We start from the raw sequence: 21,048 nt of genomic DNA, 5'->3' as shown, positions 1-21,048 counted from the left end.
CGAGTCGTCGGTATGCTCTGCTACTTGTACAGTACTACAAGTATACCGTATGATTATATGGAGATGACTAAAGTGAGAAACGTCATGATAGACTGGGTACTATGAATCAGCGTGAAGTGAGGTACCAAAGTGAGCCAGTGTGGTTATACAAGAATTTCGTTCGAAGTTAAGATCGGGCAGGCATCTGCTAATTATTATCATCGCCCTTCTCTTCTTCCTGCATCTCGAAGTTGATCGTCTTCTGCACTCCGCCCTTGGAATCTCTGGTCGTGATTCGGTACTTGCCATTATTCCACAAGTCCTTGATAGTGAGCTCCTTTGTTCTGCCTAAGCTCTCAATTGCGGACACCCGATCCAATGTAGCCTCCAAGTGCTCGTCGAAGCCCTCCTGCCCGCAGATCTCTCGAAAAGCATTCATCATAGGTACGCTGTCTGCCCTCACCATCGCTCGCGAATCGATGGTGAAGATGTTGATAGCGTCATATGTCTGGATGTAGTCTGCGCGGGTCATGATCTGTCGCGCCTCATGTAGAGGGATCTGGGGCAACACGTGGCCACCACTGGAATCGTACTTGGACTCCTCCTCTTTCTCTTTGTCGACAAGTGCCTTTGCCATGACCATAGCCGCGCTAGAGAATTTGCCGTGCTCCATCACATCATCGTCCATGGTCTCGCCCAAGATCCAGCATTGGTTTAGAAACCACGTCTTCTCTGTCCGACAGATGTCATCGCATGTCTTCAACATGTCGGGTGATTTTGCTACACGATTGAGGAAGGCAAGTCTCCCACCAACCTTCTCATAGATCTGATCTAGAATCTCCAATTTGGGAGTTTCCCCAGAGAAATAACGTCTGCGGTATCTCTGCAAAGCCGACAGAGCCTGCTCTCTGCTCAAGTCGGGAACCGGAACGACGCTCATACGGGTAGCGAGCTGCTTTAGCCTTTCGTAAACCCAGTAATCGTCGCTGTTGAAAATGACGGTGGCAAGATTGCTGGCAGACCATTGTTCTGCACGTTGTTGCAAAAGTTCAAGCAGATCTCGGCCATCTTCATCGTCCCTAAGCAGATGCATATTATTGATAATCTATGAGAGTCAGCTACACAACCTGTGAAACTGACGGCATATGGTGGATCACATACAAGTATGAGCGGCTTGCCATGATTCTTTCTTCGGCGCAACGCCACCTTTTCCAACTTGTTGAACGCTCGCTCAATATCGAGAAGAGCTGAAGCATCACGAGGCCCTCGAATAGAGAAGAGGGAACCGATGTTGTCCTCGTGGTATTCGAAGTCTAGGGCTTTTCCAAGACGAACACGAAAAATCTCAAGATCCGAATGCGCATCGAACATTGCAACACCTTCGCCTTCAATTTTTGCCATGGCATCGATAAGCATGGAGCTCTTCCCAGTGCCCTTTTCACCGACGAGCAGATAGTAAGAACCCTTGGTTTTGCCACTAACGATGGAGTCTAAGAGAACTTGTTCATCACGGAGTATCCAGTGTTCGCGTTCATGCAGTTCCTTGCCGGTAGCCGCAAGCTCAAGGACAGGATCTCCGGGCTCAAAAGCATGCTCCATCTTTCTCAGTATCAGATCTTTGTAGTAAAGTGTATATGAATATCCGATTAGACTTTTCAGGTCAGTTTTGCGATTATCTGTGAAAGACCAACGAGCGAGTTCTTACCCCAGTACACTGACCGAGGCCAAAGTCGTAGCCGTGCTCTCAAGTGATTTCCAAAAGATGGGTTTCCATCGCGATTCTCCATTTTTGCCGTCATACGAGTTTTCGTCTTCCTCCTCAGTAGGGGGCACGCCGGGCAGCGAAGTAGCGAATCTTTTCGTTATGGTCCGGGGACGTCTTACTTCATTGAATTGAGGAGATTGAAGAACAGATCTGGTGAAAGGGCTGGGAGCAGAGGCAAGTTCTTTGCGCAGAAGCGGGGCGCGCATACAAAACATCATCGCAAATTTACACTACAAAATAAGATGACACATGAGAATTGAAGACGCGCTACACGGAGAGAAGAGAATAGAAGAGTGTGAGGAAAATATGAAGCGAATTGTACTGCACCTAGACCTTACAGGCGAAAGGATAAGATTGAACATGAATCCAGGAGTACAGTATTCACATGTATAAGCTTTGCGCGCGCAGAAGAACTTGGCTCAGCCTCCTGACTCAAAGGACGGTGTCTTGTCCAGGCCAAGACAGAGCAGAGCAGCCATGCCCGCGTCGCTCGCTGTCCTCAAGGCAGAGGTTGCTCTTCGCCATAGTGCATGGAGTTGACACGACAAGAAGGAGGAGAAGATCTTGACAAGCAGTAGTATTTCATAAATATATCGAATGCAACCTGTAGAGTGCATGCATGAATGATTGACGTCTAGGGCGAGTGCGGATGTGCCTAGGGCGGGCGCATGACCGGAGATAATAAGGCAGAGAATATAGAGCTACTAGAGCAGACACGGGACAGATACACGCAGTTTCATGACTCGCGTGCCCCGAGGTCTCCGAAGTTGCCCGTAGCCGACTCGAACCAATTTTTGTCTGTTCTCAAAGTCGAATCGAGTACGGACGTGGATAATTATAAGCTACGTCAATTTTTGCGATTCGCCGTCTACCTGTACCTTACTTCTCCATATCTGCATTTAGTTGTATTATAGCTCTTTCTTGCGTTGTAATCGATTTCGTTTTACTGGATTTGGTTTTTCTTAGGGTCCGATTGAACAAGTCTAACATCTTGATTAAATTCTGTGGCAATCATGGCAGCAGAGGCGAGCAACCAACAAGGTATGGACTAATCCGATGCTTCCCTTGTATTCCATTTGTTCCGCCATTCCCAATTCCAATCTCTATATTCGGACTTGCAGTCACTATGATATAAGATGATGGCTGTTTGTGCAATGTACTGGCAAACGAGATGGCGAATGACTACCAAGATTTGTCCACTCAGATGGTTGACCATGTGATAGATGCTCGACAGCAGGAGACGCAGGTGAACGGAAACGGAGAGGAGCAGGCGCAAGAGCAAGGGCAAGAGCAGGCACAGGAAGGCGAGGGAGAGCCGGCGGCAGAGAATGTCTTCCAACTCACAATCAAATTACCACATGCTCCGGTAGGTTTCTCAGCCACGTGACGGCAAGGCGAGCATATTCTGATCCACCTCCAGGGGCAATGCCAGATCATGGTCAGTCAATTGGAGCAGGTGCAGGACATTCGCCAATCGATCATTGATCTTCCCTTCACCTTCCAATACTCCTGCTTCCATCTCGAGCACCAGGGCAAGCGCATCAACGACTTTGTCGAACTCTCCGAGGTCCCAGGCGTTGCGGCGGATCCAGTGGTACACCTGGTTGAGGATGCCTACACCGAGACACAAGCGCGCATGCACTTTGTGAGAATACGGGAATTGATTGGCGCTTCTGGTGACAGAACGGATCTTCTGCACGGCATCCAAGCCGGTCTGAGTCTTCACGACGACATTGTCAGCCCGCTTGCTGCGTCAGAGGGCCCTCAAAACGACCAGAAGGATTCAACACCGATCCAACACGCCATGACCGACTATGACATTGACGCTCCCGGTCTTGTCAAGTCGCTACTTCCTCCCCCGGCTACCCCGGCGCCCAAGACCGTCAAGGGCATCGCACTTTCGCCGTGGAACCCCCCTCCTTACACCCTCCGCCAGAAAGGTCACCTCATGTATCTCCTCGTCACCACGAATGAAGGCGAGCAGCATCACGTCACCTCTCATGTCTCGGGTTTCTTTGTCAACAAGTCTACCAACAACAAGTTCGATCCTTTCCCGCGCACTGCACCCAAGCCATACTCCGCTCACTCTCTTCTGAACCTCCTGACCAAGCTCTCTCCTTCGTTCGAGAAGTCCTTCCAAGAGCTACAGGAGTTCAATGGCCAGAAGGATCCGCTGTCCGCATACCAAGTCGCGAATGCTATTCCAGCTAGCCCTTGGGTGGTCTCTCCTGAGGCTGCTGCCCTGTCCAGCCATGTCGCCGACGTGGCCAGGACGCAGGAGAGCTACCTCCTCTCGGGCCCCGAGATGGCCGAGACCCTTCGCGACTGGAACGAAGAGTTTCAGTCCACCCGCGAACTGCCCAAGGAGACCGTTCAGGACAGAGTTTTCCGCGAGCGATTGACCTCCAAGCTCTTTGCTGAGTACAACGAGGCTGCCGTGAAGGGTGCCATCCTAGTCGCCCGTGGCGAGGTTGCTCCTCTCAACCCTACCGAGGCTAGGGATGCCCAGATCTACGTGTACAACAACGTCTTTTATTCTTTCGGTGCTGACGGTGTCGGTACTTTCGCTGCTGACGGAGGTGACGAGGCTGCCCGTGTTGCCACCGGAAAGGATGTATTGGGTGTCAAGGCGGTCAACCAGCTCGACATCAATGGACTCTTCACTCCTGGAACTGTCGTTGTTGATTACCTTGGTAAGCGTCTTGTGGGTCAGAGCATTGTTCCTGGAATCTTCAAGCAGCGCGAACCCGGCGAGCACCAGATCGACTACGGCGGTGTTGAGGGCAAGGACGTCATTGCCGAGCACGAAGGTTTCAAGGCACCGTTCGCCGAGCTCTCCAAGGCAGTGCGCGTCAAGAGTCATCCTGTCTGGGACAAGGAGAATGTCAGACACGACCTGGAGGGCAGCGTGGAGACCAAGGGTCTTCTCGGCACTGACGGTCGCAAGTACGTTCTTGACTTGTACCGCATTACTCCTCTGGATGTAGCATGGCTGCAAGAGCACCGCAAGGACGGTGTTGTTCACGAGGACACCTACCCGCACAGAATGGCCGTGCTCCGCCCCGAACTCGTCGAGTCCTACTGGAGACTGAAGCTGCGCGAATACGTTCAGGCAGAGGTCACTAAGCGTCGCGAGGCTCGCAAGGCAGAGGCAGAGGCTGAAAAGCCGAACGGCGAGTCTACCTCCGGCGAGGTCGCAGGGACCAACGGTGCCGAAAAGAAGGAGCCCGAACAAGAGCGCGTCGATGTTTCCGCCTTCCACTTCTCTCTGAACCCCGATGTTTACTGCGGACAAAGACCACAATCCCAGGAGGAGAAGGCCGAGTGGGCCAAGGACGAGGAGGAAGTGCTCGCAGCTTGCAAGTATCTGACCGGCGAGGTTATCCCTAAGATGGTACAGTCTAATGTAGACACAGCGTATGGATGAGCTGAGCTAACCGATCTGCAGATCTCTGACTTGCAAGAGGGAGACGTTGGTTTCCCCATGGATGGCCAGTCTCTGACCAGCCTGTTGCACAAGCGTGGTATCAACTTGAGATACCTCGGAGACATTACTCGTCTCGCCGACAAGGACGACCCTCGTCTCCAAGCACTCAAGCAGCTGTCCACCCAGGAAATGATCGCCAGAGCTTTCAAGCATGTTGTCAGCAAGCCTCTGAAGTACTTGTCGCCCGTGTTTGCTCAGGCATGCATTGCTCACCTCCTGAACTGTCTTCTTGGCGCTGAGCTGAATGCCAAGCCTACCGCCGAGACTGACTCAGCGCTCAAGAAGTTGTACCCTGAGGAGGACTTTAGCTGGGAGCAGATTACCCCTGAAGCCATCAAGGCTGACATCACCCGCCAAGTCAAGCTACGATTCAGATTCGACCTTGACGGCAAGTGGATCGAGAGCGGCAAGCAGTTGCAATTGCTGCGTGATGTGTGCCTTAAGCTTGGTTTCCAACTCGAGGCCAAGGACTACGCTTTCACCGAGGCCGCCTCCGTTTCCACTTCCTCCTCGACTGCTTCTTTGCCAGTCCCTGCCACCAACGGCGAGTCGAGTGGCAGCAAGAAGAAGAAGGGCAAGAAGCACGCAGACCACTCGCCCGCTCGTGCTGCTTCAGTCGCTGGTCCAGTGCAGACCTTCCACCCAGACAACGTGCTCAACATTGTCCCAATCGTCAAGGAGGCATCGCCGCGCAGTGTGCTGGCCGAGGAGGCCCTCGAAGCCGGTCGTATCTCGCTCGCACAAGACCAGAAGGATCTTGGCCAAGAGCTTTTGCTCGAGTCGCTTTCGCTTCACGAGCAGATCTACGGCATCTTGCACCCTGAAGTGGCGCGTGTTTACTATGCCTTGTCGACTCTGTACTATGGTCTCGACGAGAAGAGTGCTGCCGTCGAGCTGGCTCGCAAAGCAGTTATCATCTCTGAGCGGACTCTTGGTGTTGATCACGCCGAGACTGTTCTGAGCTACCTCAACCTGAGTCTGTTCGAGCACGCAAGCGGCAACACCAAGAACGCACTTTCCTACGTCCGCCACGCGCTTGACCTCTGGAAGGTGGTGTATGGTCTCAAGCACCCCGACTCCATCACTACCATCAACAACGCAGCGGTGATGCTTCAGAGTCTCAAGCAGTACCACGAATCACGACAGTGGTTCGAGGCCTCTCTCGCCATCTCCGAGGAGGTTTCCGGCAAGCAGTCGGTCAACACGGCGACACTTCTGTTCCAGCTCGCCCAGGCGCTCGCGCTCGACCGCGACTCCAAGGGCGCGGTCAACAAGATGCGCGAAGCCTTCAACATCTTCAAGGCCGAGCTCGGACCGGAGGACCGCAACACCAAGGAAGCCGAAGCATGGCTCGAGTCGCTGACGCAGAGCGCAGTCTCCCTGGCCAAGCACGCGAAGACGATACAAGAGCGCAAGCTCCTCCTCCGACCTCGCGCCCCTCGCGTCGCAATGGGAGCCAGACCCCAGCCTCAGGTCGGACAGAGCGCCGCCGAGGCCATGACGCCCACGACCGACGTGCACAACAGCAACAACGGCATGGGCCAGCGAAGCATTGACGATCTCGTCAAGTACATCAACGGCGAGCAGAGCAAGTCTTCCTCGTCGAAGAAGAAGCAGACGAACCCTAAGCGGAGACAGCAGCGTGCGTGAGCGAGTTGATCGCGAAAATTGTAAATGTACATATAACCACCAGGAGAACGGGAAGTCTCAGGGAGGGGGGAGGGGCCAGCGAGGCTACACTTGTGTTCATAGCACGAGTGAAGAAAGTGGAGAAGGATGAGGCAGTTGTACGATTTATCTCAGTAGTTCGAAGCAGGGCGACGAAAAAAAAACGGAAGAGGTCAAAAAGGTGAAGGAAAAGCATCGATCAGAAGGGACTGCACATGTATACGCGCGTGTTGGGCCCCGAAGGCAAGGCAAGGCAAGGCAAGGCAAGGGAAGGGAGAGAAAAAGTGTACAATACACCAAAATGTCCCCTTTTTTTTCTTTTTTTTTCTTTTTTTTTCTTTCAGTTTTCACGTCTGTTAAATTTCACAACATCACCACTCTTATACGCAACATGAAAAAGGCTCGGGTTTGGAGCTAGCTAGCTAGAATTGCTTAACCATCTCCGTGAATTCCCGTGTTTTGTACAGAGGCGCATTCGAGGAACTGCATAAGCTGATTTGGGACATGGTTTCGTGCATATCTCACTCATTGGGCATGCGGTACTCTGTGGTTGGTGATGGCTGCTACGGGACGAATGGCGCATAGCGACGATACTACGCGTCGTGATCCTGGATTCTACTCAATCTCAACCTCTCACAGACAATAACGACAAAGAACAACACCAAGAACAACAACAACAACAACAACAACAACCCCATAACCTAATTTCCACAGCCCTCCCCCGCCGACGCCCAGATATTAGATGAAGCGAAAGAAAGAGAAGAGACTCTAAACCCCAAACTCCTCGGCCCAGAACCACACGTCCCCATCGTCTTCGGATCTACTTACCCACTTGCCGACCTCTCGGCGCACGGCTCTTGTCAGGGACTTTGGCCCGCACACGACGATGCCTGTTTTCCGGTGTCTTCTTTGTCTCGGCTCTGTTGATGCATGTGTTGATCTTGATGATGATGAGGAAAAGGTCTCCCGGACTAGAGCTGGGAGGTTCGGACGGCCGGATTTAATGGTTAGATCCTTCGCGTTGGCTGCTGGGGTGGGTTTCGCAGGAGAAGAAGAAGAAGAAGAAGAAGAAGAAGAAGAAGAAGAAGAAGAAGAAGAAGATGATGGGGGCAGGAAAGGGTCTAGCTCTATGCCTTCTTCGTCTCTTTCCTCGGGTTCTTCTTCGTCGTCTGGTTGACTGAATGACTCGTGCGGGCGAGAAGTATCGGACGAGCCGGGGGTGACGTGGACCGTTAATCGCTCTTTGACCCCTCTCGTTTCCTCGCTTTCTTCTTCTGAGCCAGTCTGTTGTTGATCGAACGCCCAGGTCGTCTCTGCGAGGTCCCTGACCACCCACACGCATTTGACAGTTTCCCGTCTCCTGCTTCCTCGCGATGGAGATAGATCGGAGAGTAAGGTGCGGAAAAGAGGCATGACGAAGGTGGCGCCTACGCCTCCTGCTACGAACAGGACCTTCGTACAACTCAGTAGAGTCACGGCGTGGGTGGGTAATCCGTACGGTCCTTCGATTGTCAGGGGGATGGAGATCTTTGATTGCGCAGCGAGAGCAGCGAGAGTGGCTGTTGCATTTGTACGGATTCGGGCGATGAGTTTGAGAGTGTTCTCGCTTTCTGTTGTTGGTAAAGAGGCGATGGTGAAGGGGTTCTTCTGGCGCAGTTTCAAGAGTTGCAGAAGAGGAGACTTCGCAGAGTCTGTCAGGTGCGAAATGTAGACGTGTTGGCCCGGCTGCCAGACCTTGTTCCAGCCGCGTTGATTCTTGTGTCCGCGCATCGGGATCTCGATCGCTAATACCTTGGAGCCGCCCGGGACGACAGAAACCGTGGCTTCGATGGTGGTTTCGTTTACTCTTCTCAGAAGCAAATGCACCGCGTAAACGGCCAAAGTCTCCCAGATGTACACTCTCAAGTGGTGAACGTGAAAGTACAGCACGGGCAAAAGCGCCGACGCAAGAACGACATGCACAGAGTAGAATACCCAGTACTTTCTTCTCCTGACCCAGCTCAGCGCAGTCGACCCGACAACCGCAAAAGAAACGACAGCCACAAGACCCAAGATGACGTCGCGGTCTTTGATTCGCCTAGCCAATACATTAGCCTGTACGAAAAAGTTGAGGTAGAAGATTGCGTGTAGATAGAATAGAAGAGAGACGACTCGGCCGAGGAGTTGATGGAGATTGCTCAGCGAGTCCCAAGATCGGCGGGTGAGGAGCTGGACAGGAGAATATGGCGACTTGAGCGCCAGGAGGTAATGGAACGGCAGCTGAGACGCGCCTATGATGCCGAATCGTTTGGTCAGATGCAAGTAATCTGTTGCACTCATAGTGATCAGCAGCGTCTTCATGCTAAACCAATGCAACCAAAATGACGAGAAATATTACCTGATTTCGTATCAACGCAACAAAGCAACGACAACCAAGCCAACCACAGCCCAGAAATCACCACTTCTCCCCTCTTGTACCCATCCAATCCCCACCCCTCGCACTCTTCCCCCATCCACCACTCCGCCCTCCTCCATTTTTGTTTCAGTCTATACCACTTCCCCAGCCTCATCTTCTTGACATACGGCGAACCAGGTCTATCGTCATCGTCGACATTGCTTTTTGCGATTGACAATAGACGGCGGCATGTCCATGCGCCGAGAGCCAATAGAGAAGGAGTCAGAAGTGGCAAAACGACGGAGAATTGGGCTAGTTGGCCATAGGTATCCAGGAGGTGGCGTCGCTCGAGTTTTCCGGCTTCGGAGAGGTCTTTGAAGTGGTACATTCTATCGTGAGTGCATATATCCAGAGCAGACGAAAAGGGACCGACCAAGATGATAGACAAATAAGATCGGCCTGTCCTAGGTCTCGTTGTCCGGATCAAGCACACTCCAGGTGTCCTCGCGAGATTATACCAGATATATCCCGTACACACTCGGTAGGCGGTAAATTACAGTACAGTCCAGCACTACGCAGAAACGACTCAATGGCTGCTTCTCATATCTCCATGAACTCAAGATGTTTCAATAAAGCCGAATCTCAAAGAATCACGAAAATCATGCCTGATATCCAGTCCCTTCTGATATCTATATTCGATTCTTCCAGGACAGTGGGATAGTCATTAGTAGGGGTTTCTATTGCAAGTTCATGTCAAGTACTGTACTGTACTACCGATACTCAGCACAAGCAGCGACAATGCAGTAAGATATATAAGGTACAGTAAACAAGGCTGATGGTAAAGTAAAGTAGGTGTTATTATATAAGCCAGCCAGCTTAGAGACCAGGCCAGCCGAGAGGCTCAGAACAACCAGGACATGGCAGCACAGGGCGGGGCGGAATCAATTGCGCACTCGGCCTGGCTGGCTGGCTGGCTTCGATGGACATGCCCACACCCACCCGGACCCACCTTGTTCGCTACCTACTTGTGTCTTTGCTTGCAACTGTACTACTGTACGATGTAGTAGTGCAGGTTTCTTACTCACTTTCATCGTGACTTACTATACTAAAAGAGTTTCTTTCTACATGGCTGTTCTACCGCGTGTGGAATGGCTGTAGTATTGCAAGGTAGAGAAACAAGAGTGTCTGGTGTAGTTTGATAGAAAAGCTACCTTGTCAAGTGCTACAGAGGAGAAAACTCGCCCGTGTCAACGGATGTATCTTTAGTAGAGCCGACTGAAATGGAAAAGCTCGCATAGTTGATAGATATATCGAATTGTTTATTGGATTTTATTCGTCCTGGATTTATTCAAAAAGAAGAAACATATTGCCTGATACACTTTCCTCCCCCCGCCCCGAAGAGAACAGAAAGACTGTAGATGACTAACGCGCCGTTCCATTCCTGTGGTCCCTATCTTCAAATAGCAAGAGCCGTTCCGGTACTCGGTAGTTCATGTAACAACAGAGACGCGAGAAAGATGGGAGGAGAACCCTATTGGACCAGGGCTCCGGAATAACATCTCATTTTTCCCGTTTCTCTCCATAGTCTCATTTTCCCGCAGCTGTGTGTATGGAGAGATATGAGAACCTCGCTGTTTCCTCTGCAAAGCGGACGCTATGACTCGGCCGCCCAAGCGAACCCAACACCTACCATCAACGCAGCAGCACTCCACAGACCAGCCCAGCCAGCAGCGCCCAAAGCATCAGTGCCCTCGACGGTGCCAAAAACCCTGACAAAGGTATTGATGGCAGCATTAACGATAAGCAGAGTGGTGCGAGTGGTCAGAATCGAAGCGCGAGACGAGTGCAGTCCGACGCCGAGATTGTAGCGCACGGTATCCGGCAGGGAAGCGGTGACGGGGTCGAAGGGGTCGATGAGAGGACGGGCGGCGGCTATCGAGGGCTTGAACAGAAAGTTCTTGGCGGCGTATCCGATGGGGATGCAGGCGATGAGCAGGATCGGCAGAGTGGCGTTGTGCGCGGCCTCGAGAGAGCGCACCTCGTCGAAGTGCTTGATCATGTACACGGGCAACCAGGTGTAGAAGCTCGAGTAGACGACCAGGCTGTACAAGGCGGCAGCCAGAGCGGTCATGTACATGTTGATGCTGCGATCCGAGGCGATCTCGCTGACGCTCTGTGGCCGCGAAGTTCTCTTGCGCGCGTTGTAGAAGTTGAGCGGACGAAGCAGCGAGAAAGGAAGAGCCAGCGAAATCATGTCGATTGTGAAGCTCGCGGCCAAAGCCTTGTAGGAGGTTTCGTAGAAGACGTTCAGGAGGACATAGTAAGGCACGTTCGAGAGCAGGGCGAGGCTCAGAATGTCGAGATCTGTCTTCCGTCAGCGCGTCTTCTCTTTCTCGATCTCTCGAGTCTGCACAAGGCAAAAAAGAACAAACTCACAATCAAGGCCCACAGACCAAGAAACCGCCATCTCGACCACCTTCCAAGCAAGCAACGAGCCAATCTCCCACGGCTCATCAATCGTGCGCGACACAGCGGCCAACTCGTACCCAACCAGCTGCGGCACAGCAGAGTACAGCGACGCGCTCAGCCCCAGACTCAGCACGACCGTCAGCGGAAACGCGATCCACGAGGGCAATGAGCCGCGGTTCTTCTTCTTCGCTGTCAATGGCCTGGTGGTGTCGACCGGGGCGGCCGAGGTCGAGGTGGCACTCATGCTGTCGGCGAGGAGAGGATCTGTGGCGGCGACGATGTTCTCGCGAGAGGCGGATGAGGTCCGTAGGGAGTCGGCCGAGCGCGCCGGGACAGGGTCAGGGATGGTGCTGGTGGTTGCTGCTGCTGTTGTTGTCGCGTAGAGAGGGGGAATGTTCGCGTCGGGGTCGATGGTGACAAAAGGCACGTGTGACATGGTTTTCGTTTTTCGGGTGTGGTCTGAGGAATCCACGCGCGTGCGGGGGACGGCCAGCGGCAGACTCTTGCGACAACTCACAGGATCACTGCGGAGAGGGGTCAGGTATATGGAATCTGAAGCTCGAAAGTAAGAAAAGAGAAAGATTAGATGGAACTGAAGCTTTGCTTTCAATTGGAGTCCTGAGGCAAGCTGCAAATCCAAAGGTAAAGTTGACGCGCGACGAGCTGCAGCTCTTCCACCCAGTGACATCATCTGCTTCTCTCCCCTCTGTCTCGTTAGGTACACCTGTATTATACCTTCGACTGATCTTGCAAGCCCTGTCGAGGTCCAGATCCAGACTATCATTCGCCCTGTCGTGAGCTGTCTACATTTTGCAAGATATCGGCTTCAGCTAGCCATTGTCAAGTGTTCTGGGTATTGTATATGCACGACTATGTGAACTATGCAATAAACAATGCAATCTCCCATGTCCATTCGAACGCCGCGCTTGGGGAAAGACGAACAGAAACAAACAGTGCGACTGCAGGCACAAAATCCCAGGCTGTTTGGAAGTCGACAGAATGGAAAAGAAAAGCCTCTCGAGTATAGATCAGTGTCTCGTGGACATGCTGGCGGCCGCTTCATGACAGCTGTTGCAATACTCGACAAAGCCTTCGCCCAAGTCCTCTTCTATCGCCATCTCGCCCTTGCTCTTTCCCTGCCCTTTGTCTTTCTTCCGGGACGCAAGCATGTCTTCCACTCGTCTGCACTTTCGCTCCTCCTCTCGCACCCAATCCTCCCATTCTGCCTGCACCACTTCCTCTTCCACGCGATTGACCACGCGCATGGCGACCAGCAGATCGTGTCGGTATCTTGCGAGCGAGTGACGCGTACGTTGCAGTCTGGCGACTGCGCGTTTCGTAGGACCCTTGACTGCGCCCGGCTCATGGCTCGAAGCCGTCTCCGTGTCCGATGCTGTGATGATATCGCTGAACGTTCCGCGACATGTGTTCCATTCTCCCTCTTGTTGTTCTAGTGTAGAACCAGTCGCAGCGACGCTGCTGTTGACATGGATCATACCAGGTACGGTGATGAGGTCGTCGATGTCGCTTAGGTAGATTGCTCGTGCGACAGTCGCATCGGATTTGACGCCCAACCTGGCCATGAACTTGCCGGCGCTGCGCTCGTGGTACCACGACAGTCCGTCGCGATAGTTGTACCATGTGTTGTACATGGCGCTGACGAGCAAAAGACCGACGAGCAGCGAATGAGCCGTGGCCACTCCTGCGAGGGACTTGAGCAGAGCAATGCCCAAGTCGATGACCATGGTGAACAAGCGGAACGACTCGGCCAAGGCACTCTCCACGTAGAGGTCCACAAGTGATCGTTGCTTGAATAACTTCCTCGGCTTCAATGTCGTCGTCTCGGGTAGATCCGATGGCGCGACTTGTGTGGTCTGTGTTGATTGACCAACCGCGCCGTAAATCTGCATGGCTTTGTTGGTCTTGCTTCGAGCACCCAGCTTGCTTACCTGATCCGCCGCGACGTCTGTAAGATCGACGGCGTCAGCCTCGTAGTCTCGGAGCGCCTGCTTTTCGATCAGGCGTTGCGATATCGCCAGCTTCTTCGGTGCAGCGCTGTCGCCTTGCCAGACAACCTCGTTGAATACTGCTAGCTTGGCCTTTGATTTGGCCGAGTGCGTGATGATGAACTTGGTCACTATCCGGAATGATGTCGACAGTGGCAGGTGCCATGGCGACTGAGTCTGAGTCACGACATAGCAGAGATGGTCGTTCATGACGTCGATTGATTGTGTATCTGCCTCGATCTCTCTGCCGTCGTGCACCGTGCAAGTGAACTGGCGCACCAGTCTCCCCTGTGGGTTGTGTGTCCACGGGGTCTGTTTGATGTCTGTTGTCACGTTAGCATGGATATTCGCGTATCGTCAACACAAACCAACATACTGGTGACGGGTCTGTGCCGATACAGGATCTGGAAAACGGCACTTCGATCGCCAAACATGACATGAAACAGTGCTTTGGCACTGATGTTGAAGTCTTTGACCACTGTGGCATCACCCGCACCTGCCGGCTTGTAGACCACAGGCTGAGCCGGCAGCCTGAACTTGGTCACCTCACGTCCCGTCCGGCCAGCTCGCTCGCCGTACAGCGTCCCGTCAATGCGCAGGCTTGCTTTAAGGTTTCCCGGTCTATCCTTCGGACCCCTGACTTCGTTGTCTTCTCCTTGGGAGTAGCCCAGCTCTTCCCAACTCTGTAAGCTGGGGGACTTGCTTGGATCTTCGACACTGATCTTGGCAAAGACCTTGAACACTTCCTCCAAGGAGGCTGGGGTATCGAGGTTGGCATTGCGGACCAGGTAGTCGAGTCTCCGCTGTAGCAGTTTGAGACTGGCCAAGAAAGTCTTGACCGTCACACGCCTCGACTCGGGGTTTCTAGGGCTCTCTTTGAGATGTAAAAAGATATAGTCGCACTCGTTCTCCCGTCCGGGTGCTGCTGTGACTTCATCGATCGAAGTCAGACCGATTTCTGTTATGAGGATCATGCCGAAGTGATTGCTGTAGAAATAGATACTGTTTGTCGTTACATAGACGCGTCCTGGGAATTCCTGCTGCTCGTTCGGGCTCCACATGGCTGTGAAGACCAGCACCACTTTTTCGGAGCGGGGTACATCGGTGAACAAGACACGGAACTGGGCATCGTGTGCCTTGAGGGAGAGGGCATCGTCGGCCTTGAGAGTCAGGGGGTAGTCGTTGATGGCCTCATCTAGCGACAACTGAGAAGCCCGAGTCATATCCAACGAGTTGCCGACGCTCAGTGTCTTGCGGTGGGATAAGGTGGGGTTCTTTGGCGTGTCAAAGGCACTGCCCGAGATACTCATGTCATCCACAGACGCCTTGGGCCTCATCTTTGGACTGTTGGATGGCGGGGACATCATGTCTCGGGTGCGTCTGTTGTTGTAGCTCCAGTTGGTCGAACCCCACAGGTTGGCCATGATCCCACTCGGCATGCCATCGCCGTCGTCCTTGTCGAAACCGGTACCACGATCTCTGCTGACGGCGACGGCTCGCTCACTGAGGTTCGTCGGGGCGGGCGGGTTTGCAAGAGTGGATGGGGCGAAGCTGCTGACAGGCATGGTGAAAGATCGATGATGTTCGCCTTGCTTAGGTGAAGATGGACCGACAGGTAGTACGCTGTGGCTCGCGGAGATCAGGCTTGCTATGCCACCCGCCGCTGACGACCTCTCGGCTTGAGACTTTCTGTGCAGGTCGAGTTTTGACATGATGCGCTCGCGGCTGGATTCATTGTCAAGCATAGTAGAGCGTCGTGAGGTGCTGACGTCGAAGCTGCTACGGCCGGCAAGCACGCCCGCATCGATGACGGGCAAGGCCTCGTCGCCGGATTGTGACAGATGACCGTCGTTGACCTTGGCAGCAAAGTCAGGGGATACAGGAGGGCTCACGGCGAAGGCAAGGTTGGCTGATGAAGCGCCGGGTGATCTATCGGCCTCCAGAGCCTTGCGCTTGGCCAGGTCGAAAGCGGCAATCCACTGGAGCAGTTCGGTTTGTGTTTCCGCCTGCAGGACGATGGTGGCATCCTTGGTCTTGACCTCAAAGCAGAAGCGTCTTTCCTCTTGGACAGCAGGACGGATGCTGCAAAGCAAGACACCAATCTTCTCGCTCTCTTCAACGCCGCCAGAGGTCGCACCATGCAGCAGCCAGCCGAAAATGCCATTTTTGACAAAGAACCAGCGTCTCGGCCAAGATGTGCGCGCAGGTTTCGGAGGAACGGTCTTGAGGAAAAGCCAGCCTTGCTTTTCAGCCACGTGGTATTCCGGGTGTGTCGGTCTCGTAGGTGACTGCATGGAAGAGGAGCCGAGAAAAGGGACGGTGGAGGCGGCGTAGTCCTCGAGTTCCCTGGAGGGGCGGACGGCCATCTCGGCGCTGTCTTCGATCTGTCTCCTAGCGATCAAGAGCTCGCGCTTGAAGACGGGCTCGGATTCGTCCATCTCTTTACTCCAGCCGCGGATGCGCTCCATCTCCGAGCCCCATTTGGCAAAAGTGGCGGCGGTGGCCTCGCGTGAGGTTCTGAAGTCCTTCCACTGATCCGAGCACACCTTGACCAGCAACTTGTCGAGGGAGGCGCGGAAGTTGGGGGCCTGGATGCAAAAGTCCATCGAGGCCTTGAGGTAGTGCTTGCGCGCCTCGTGCAGCTTGAAGGCATCTTCCCTGAGCGACGAGGGCTCTTTTGTCTTTGCCTGGGAGGCATATCTGGCCAGTTCAGCGTCAAAGTCTCTCTGGGCTCGCTTCAATGCGTCCTTGGCATCCTTGAAGACACGCAGCTCTTCCTTGACGAAGTTGTTCAGAGGAGTGACGACGGTGGCCCTTGACTTTTCGATGTTGCGAAAGATGGTCTGGAGATACTCGCGGGCGCCATCGGCATGTCTGGTGGTTGCCAGCAAGGTGTAGTCGTGATCGAGGAGGGCCGGGGTGATGTCGAGGGGAGGAGGGACGGGGAATCTCTTGAAAGAGTCGAACTCCTGGCTCAGAGATTGGAATCGGTCGGCGAGTTTGGTGGCTTGTTTGACGTAGTCTTTGAGCCAGGCCTCGACGGATTCGAATTGGGCGGCGAAATGCAGAGCTGTGGCGCGGAAGGTGGGAGAGTCCAGAGCGGCCTCCTTGAGGCCTACGGGGCTTGGAAAGAGTCAGCGCTTGTTGTTGCTTGGAACAGATGAATAAAGATGAAGAAGAGGAATAATCACATGAGACTCAGCGGACGGGCAACAGGCACCAGACCCGGCTGCAGGTTGCCAGTGCCAGTCGTCGCTGCCATTGTTGTTGCAGTATATCAGTGCATCGACCGGCGATGCGATTTCATTCCCACTTGGACAGTCCGGTATATACACAAGGAGTGGTGAGACACTGCAGAGCAAGGCAGTAATGTACAAGTATTATTGCTTTATTGCGTCGCGTCGCAGATCCAGGGCGAGCGAGGCACGGTTCACTCCAAGGAAGGGAGGCAGGAGAGGAGATGACGAGGAGGGATTGTTGTGTGTCTGTCTTTACTACCGGCAAGGTACCTTCAGAGCTCGATGCTTGTTGCTTGAGCTGTGGTTCGAGAGATATGCGCTGCAATATTGTACATACAAAGACACGACTCCCTTTTGATCACTTTGCTGAATGATTATTATGAGGTTGTCGTTCATACCAAGATATCGCCATACACACAGGCTGCGTCACGCCCGCGCCACCGACTGCCGAGAGGTCGCTTCTGATGCGGAGTTGGTGCGCAGGGACTTTTCCCACCTCAAGATATACACATCTGATGACCGGGCAGGCTCGACGTGCGTCGACCATCTACTGTGGCCCGTACAGCATCACGAGGCTCTTTCTATTGACAGCAAGTGAGACTGATCATCGTAGTCTGGGATTGTCACTATAGAATAAGGTACAAGTCCCAGCCATGTGGTGTTTGGTTCTGGAAACGGGCGAGGGTGCAGCAGCAATAACGTCGGGCCGTTCACAAGAGAGAGAACTGTTCCAGGTACTACTGTCGGCTGTCGTCAGAAGGCCCTCATCAAGAGTCACAATTAGGTAGACTCTGGATACAGGATATGGTGATGGCGAAACTTTGTACTGTGGTGCCTGATTCATGATGGGCGTACTAGAGTATACAGCAAGTAAAGAAGTAATGTATGATGAGAAATACGCAACGGAGGTATGGAATCAATCGCCGTCTCCCCATATCGGACCCTGGAAACGGCAGGTGCGATAATAATTTAATCCGACAAAATAATTCTGCAGCTCTTTTTCTCTGCTCGTCGACTTTCATCGCATCACCATCTCTCTGACAGGCTCCAAAATGCCTCGCAAATCCAAAAAGCACGCAGCGCCCACCTCGGAGGAGCCGCCTGCAAAGCGAGCAAAATTCCTCTCCGACGACGAGGACGAAGACGACGATGGACGGAACGGAGTCGCCCTGCAGGATTCCTTCAACATCAACGAAGAATACGCCAAGCGATTCGAATACAACAAGAAGCGCGAGGAGAAGCAGAGATGTGCGTTTCTTTTCTCTTCTTGACAAAAAGACAGAAACACTGACCCGCTCACAGTGGAAGAGAAGTTCAAGAACGGCCTCGACGACGACGACGACGATTCCACCTCGGAAGAAGAAGACGATGCCGCCGAACTCGCCACTGCTGACCTCGACAACGAAATCTTCGCCACCCTCAATGCCATCAAGAAGAAAGACCCTCGCGTCTACGATCCAAACGTCACCTTCTACACTCCCTTTGACGCCGACGCTGTCGCCAAAGACGACGACACCAAGAAGGAGAAGCCCATGTACCTCAAGGACTACCACAGACAGAACCTGATCAACGGCAACATCGGTGCGGACGACGACGACGACGACGACGAAGATGCTCGGCCCAAGACGTACGCTCAAGAGCAGGAAGACCTCAAACAAAACCTCGTCAGCCAGATGCACACAGCCACGGCCGAGGACGGCGAAGATGGCGAAGACGACTTCCTCATGCGCAAGAACGACGGCGCCCACATAAACATGCGCTCCGCCGACGACAACGTGAACGCCGCGCGTCGAGCAAACATCACCACCGTCGACGTCGAATCCGCCGATCGCGATCCGGAGACTTTTCTCTCAAATTTCATGGCCGCCCGCGCCTGGGTGCCCAAAGACGACCAGACCTCACGTTTCCGAGCCCTCGAGTCGGACGATTCCGAAGACGAGACGCGCGCCGAGCAGTTCGAGCACGCCTACAACCTCCGCTTCGAAGACCCCAAGGCGAGCAACGAGAAGCTCATGACGTACGGTCGTGACGTCGCCAAGTACAGCGTGCGACGCGACGACGTCAGCGGCAGGAAGAAGCAGCGCGAGAAGGAGCGAGAAAAGAAAGAAGCCGAGAAGAAAGAGCGAGAGCAAGACAAGGCTCGTCTGCGCAAGCTCAAGATCGACGAGGTCGAGGAGAAGGTCAAGAAGATCAAGGACGCAGCAGGCCTCAAGGGCCAAGCTCTCGATCTCGAGCAGTGGCGCAGCGTGCTCGAAGACGACTGGGACGACGACCGCTGGGAGCGCGAGATGCAGTCCCGATTCGGCGACGGCTACTACGCAGAAAAGGACACTCGCTTCGCCGAAGACGACGACGACGACGACGACGACGACGACGAAGCAGAGGCACCATCCAGCAAATCCAAAAAGGCCAAGAAACCGATCTGGGACGACGACATTGACATCAAAGACATTCTACCAGACTTTGAAGACGACGCAGCCACCAAGCCAGCCGCCCTGACACTAAGCGACGACGATAACGACGCGCACGCCTCAGGCTCAGACAACGACGCCGAAGACGATGACGACGAAATGGACCTCGACCCCCTCCTCATCAACAACAAGCAGAACCAAGCCGCTCTCCAAAAAGACCGCATCAAAGCGCGCGCAGACGCAAAACGCATCGCGCGCAAAGAGCGCCTAGCAATCGAAGAGCTGGTAGACAAGGACCTATCCAACTCCCTTCCCCTACCCTCATCAACCACCACATCCGCCAACCCCGACAACACCGAACCCACGACGGGCTTCCGCTACCGCGCGACCAGCCCGGACGCATTCGGCCTGACGCCGCGCGACATCCTGTTCGCAGACGACTCGGCGCTGAACCAATTCGCCGGGCTCAAGAAGATGGCGGCGTTCAGAGACGAGGAGAAGAAACGGCGCGACAAGAAGAAGTTGGGCAAGAAGGCCCGGCTGAGACAGTGGAGGAAGGAGACTTTTGGCGACGAGGAGGGGTTCACAGGAGGTTTCAAGGAGTTTTTGGCCGATAAGGGTGGGGACGAGGGGCTGGGTGAGAGGCAGCAGGGCGAGCGGCACGGAGAGAGGAGGAATGGTGGTGAGGGGGCTAAGGAGGAGAAGAGTAGTAGGAAGAGAAGGGGTAAGAAGAGGAAGCTGGACGCTTAGGCTCTTCTCTTCTGGTTCTGTCTTTTCCTTTTTCTCTCACTCTGTAATCTAGTCTGGTCTTCCGGTCTCATCTAAACAAGAAAGACATCATCACCAACGCAGAAAACAATAGAAACAGCACTTCGTCATCTCGCTCTCGGGAACTCGGTCTTTCGTCTTCGGTACAGCCTCGTTCCATCTACTTAGTCCTAGCTAGCTAGGTAGATAAGAGTGTACGCAATCGTTGTCCTCCCGAGATAGAAGTACAGACAGACGCTTTCTTCCTCTCTTTCCCATGCACTCGCCTCGCAGTCTTTGCTTCTGGTGGTGGCCCTTTGCAGATACCTGTTTCCCTTTCTTCTCGTCATCTTCGTCAACAATCATCAAGTCATCATCGATGATCAACATCCTCCTTGTCGTCATCGAGTCGTGCTCATCGAAATAGATCATCCGACACTACCTGGTCTGATGGAAATGAACGAATGTAAAGAAACCAATGCCCTTCTCCCTGTTCAAGATTCCATCGTCAAATAGACAACAAGGCACTACCAAGTCTTGGTATAGCTGTGGCCGCCACCACCACCGTAGTAACTCGCCCACGAGCCTCCAGGCCCGCCATACGTAGAATGCTTGTTGTGTTCAGTCGGGACAGACGACGACGACGACGACGACAACGAGCCAGCAGACGTGGCAGAGGTCAGCAGAGAAGAAGTAGCGGGAGGGGCGGTCGGGGCGACATAGGTCGAGTTGCTGCCAGCGGTAGCAGCAGGCAACGACGAAGAAGCAGCACCGCTAGCGCCGCCGCCACCGCCGCCGACAGCACCAGAAGATCCGGCGATGGGCAAGGGAGCACTGAGCGGTAGCTTCCTCGACGAAGACCCGACGTGGACGGTCTTGGGGTATGTACTGATGAACCAATCC

The 21,048-nt window shown here is 53.8% G+C and overlaps 6 protein-coding genes across 8 annotated transcripts; 2 read left to right on the top strand and 4 right to left on the bottom strand.

The window, feature by feature from the left end:
* Positions 1-187: 187 nt before the first annotated feature.
* Positions 188-1,962, bottom strand: AAFC00_004615 (uncharacterized protein; the record flags this gene model as incomplete). 2 transcript variants are annotated; one of them, XM_069344286.1, is made up of 3 exons in its annotated part: positions 188-1,084; positions 1,141-1,630; positions 1,685-1,962. In XM_069344286.1, the coding sequence occupies 3 exons, from the start codon at positions 1,960-1,962 to the stop codon at positions 188-190; spliced, it is 1,665 nt and encodes a 554-aa protein (XP_069196704.1). The 2 variants fall into 2 exon arrangements, with proteins under 2 accessions (XP_069196704.1, XP_069196705.1); XM_069344285.1 differs by having other exon boundaries at positions 1,685-1,959.
* Positions 1,963-2,757: 795 nt separating this feature from the next.
* AAFC00_004614 (uncharacterized protein) lies at positions 2,758-6,881 on the top strand (the record flags this gene model as incomplete). 2 transcript variants are annotated; one of them, XM_069344284.1, is made up of 4 exons in its annotated part: positions 2,758-2,785; positions 2,968-3,110; positions 3,165-5,138; positions 5,193-6,881. In XM_069344284.1, the coding sequence occupies 4 exons, from the start codon at positions 2,758-2,760 to the stop codon at positions 6,879-6,881; spliced, it is 3,834 nt and encodes a 1,277-aa protein (XP_069196702.1). The 2 variants fall into 2 exon arrangements, with proteins under 2 accessions (XP_069196702.1, XP_069196703.1); XM_069348180.1 differs by lacking the exon at positions 2,758-2,785 and having other exon boundaries at positions 2,916-3,110.
* Positions 6,882-7,667: 786 nt separating this feature from the next.
* On the bottom strand, positions 7,668-9,661 carry AAFC00_004613 (uncharacterized protein; the record flags this gene model as incomplete). The annotated part of the gene is made up of 2 exons (XM_069344283.1): positions 7,668-9,205; positions 9,277-9,661. The coding sequence occupies 2 exons, from the start codon at positions 9,659-9,661 to the stop codon at positions 7,668-7,670; spliced, it is 1,923 nt and encodes a 640-aa protein (XP_069196701.1).
* A 1,266-nt stretch (positions 9,662-10,927) lies between these two features.
* Positions 10,928-12,178, bottom strand: AAFC00_004612 (uncharacterized protein; the record flags this gene model as incomplete). Its single annotated transcript, XM_069344282.1, has 2 exons — positions 10,928-11,637; positions 11,710-12,178. 2 exons carry the CDS (start codon positions 12,176-12,178, stop codon positions 10,928-10,930), a joined length of 1,179 nt encoding a protein of 392 aa, XP_069196700.1.
* Positions 12,179-12,770: 592 nt separating this feature from the next.
* Positions 12,771-17,010, bottom strand: AAFC00_004611 (uncharacterized protein; the record flags this gene model as incomplete). Its single annotated transcript, XM_069344281.1, has 3 exons — positions 12,771-14,071; positions 14,125-16,871; positions 16,940-17,010. The coding sequence occupies 3 exons, from the start codon at positions 17,008-17,010 to the stop codon at positions 12,771-12,773; spliced, it is 4,119 nt and encodes a 1,372-aa protein (XP_069196699.1).
* A 1,029-nt stretch (positions 17,011-18,039) lies between these two features.
* AAFC00_004610 (uncharacterized protein) lies at positions 18,040-20,148 on the top strand (the record flags this gene model as incomplete). The annotated part of the gene is made up of 2 exons (XM_069344280.1): positions 18,040-18,235; positions 18,290-20,148. The coding sequence occupies 2 exons, from the start codon at positions 18,040-18,042 to the stop codon at positions 20,146-20,148; spliced, it is 2,055 nt and encodes a 684-aa protein (XP_069196698.1).
* Between the last annotated feature and the right edge of the window lie 900 nt (positions 20,149-21,048).

Source organism: Neodothiora populina (assembly GCF_041146345.1).
Source record: "Neodothiora populina strain CPC 39397 chromosome Unknown canker_contig_3, whole genome shotgun sequence".
NCBI classification, from domain to species: Eukaryota; Fungi; Ascomycota; class Dothideomycetes; order Dothideales; family Dothioraceae; genus Neodothiora; species Neodothiora populina.
The sequence above is the reverse complement of the archived record's forward strand: the minus strand, read 5'-3'. Positions and strand labels throughout refer to the sequence as shown.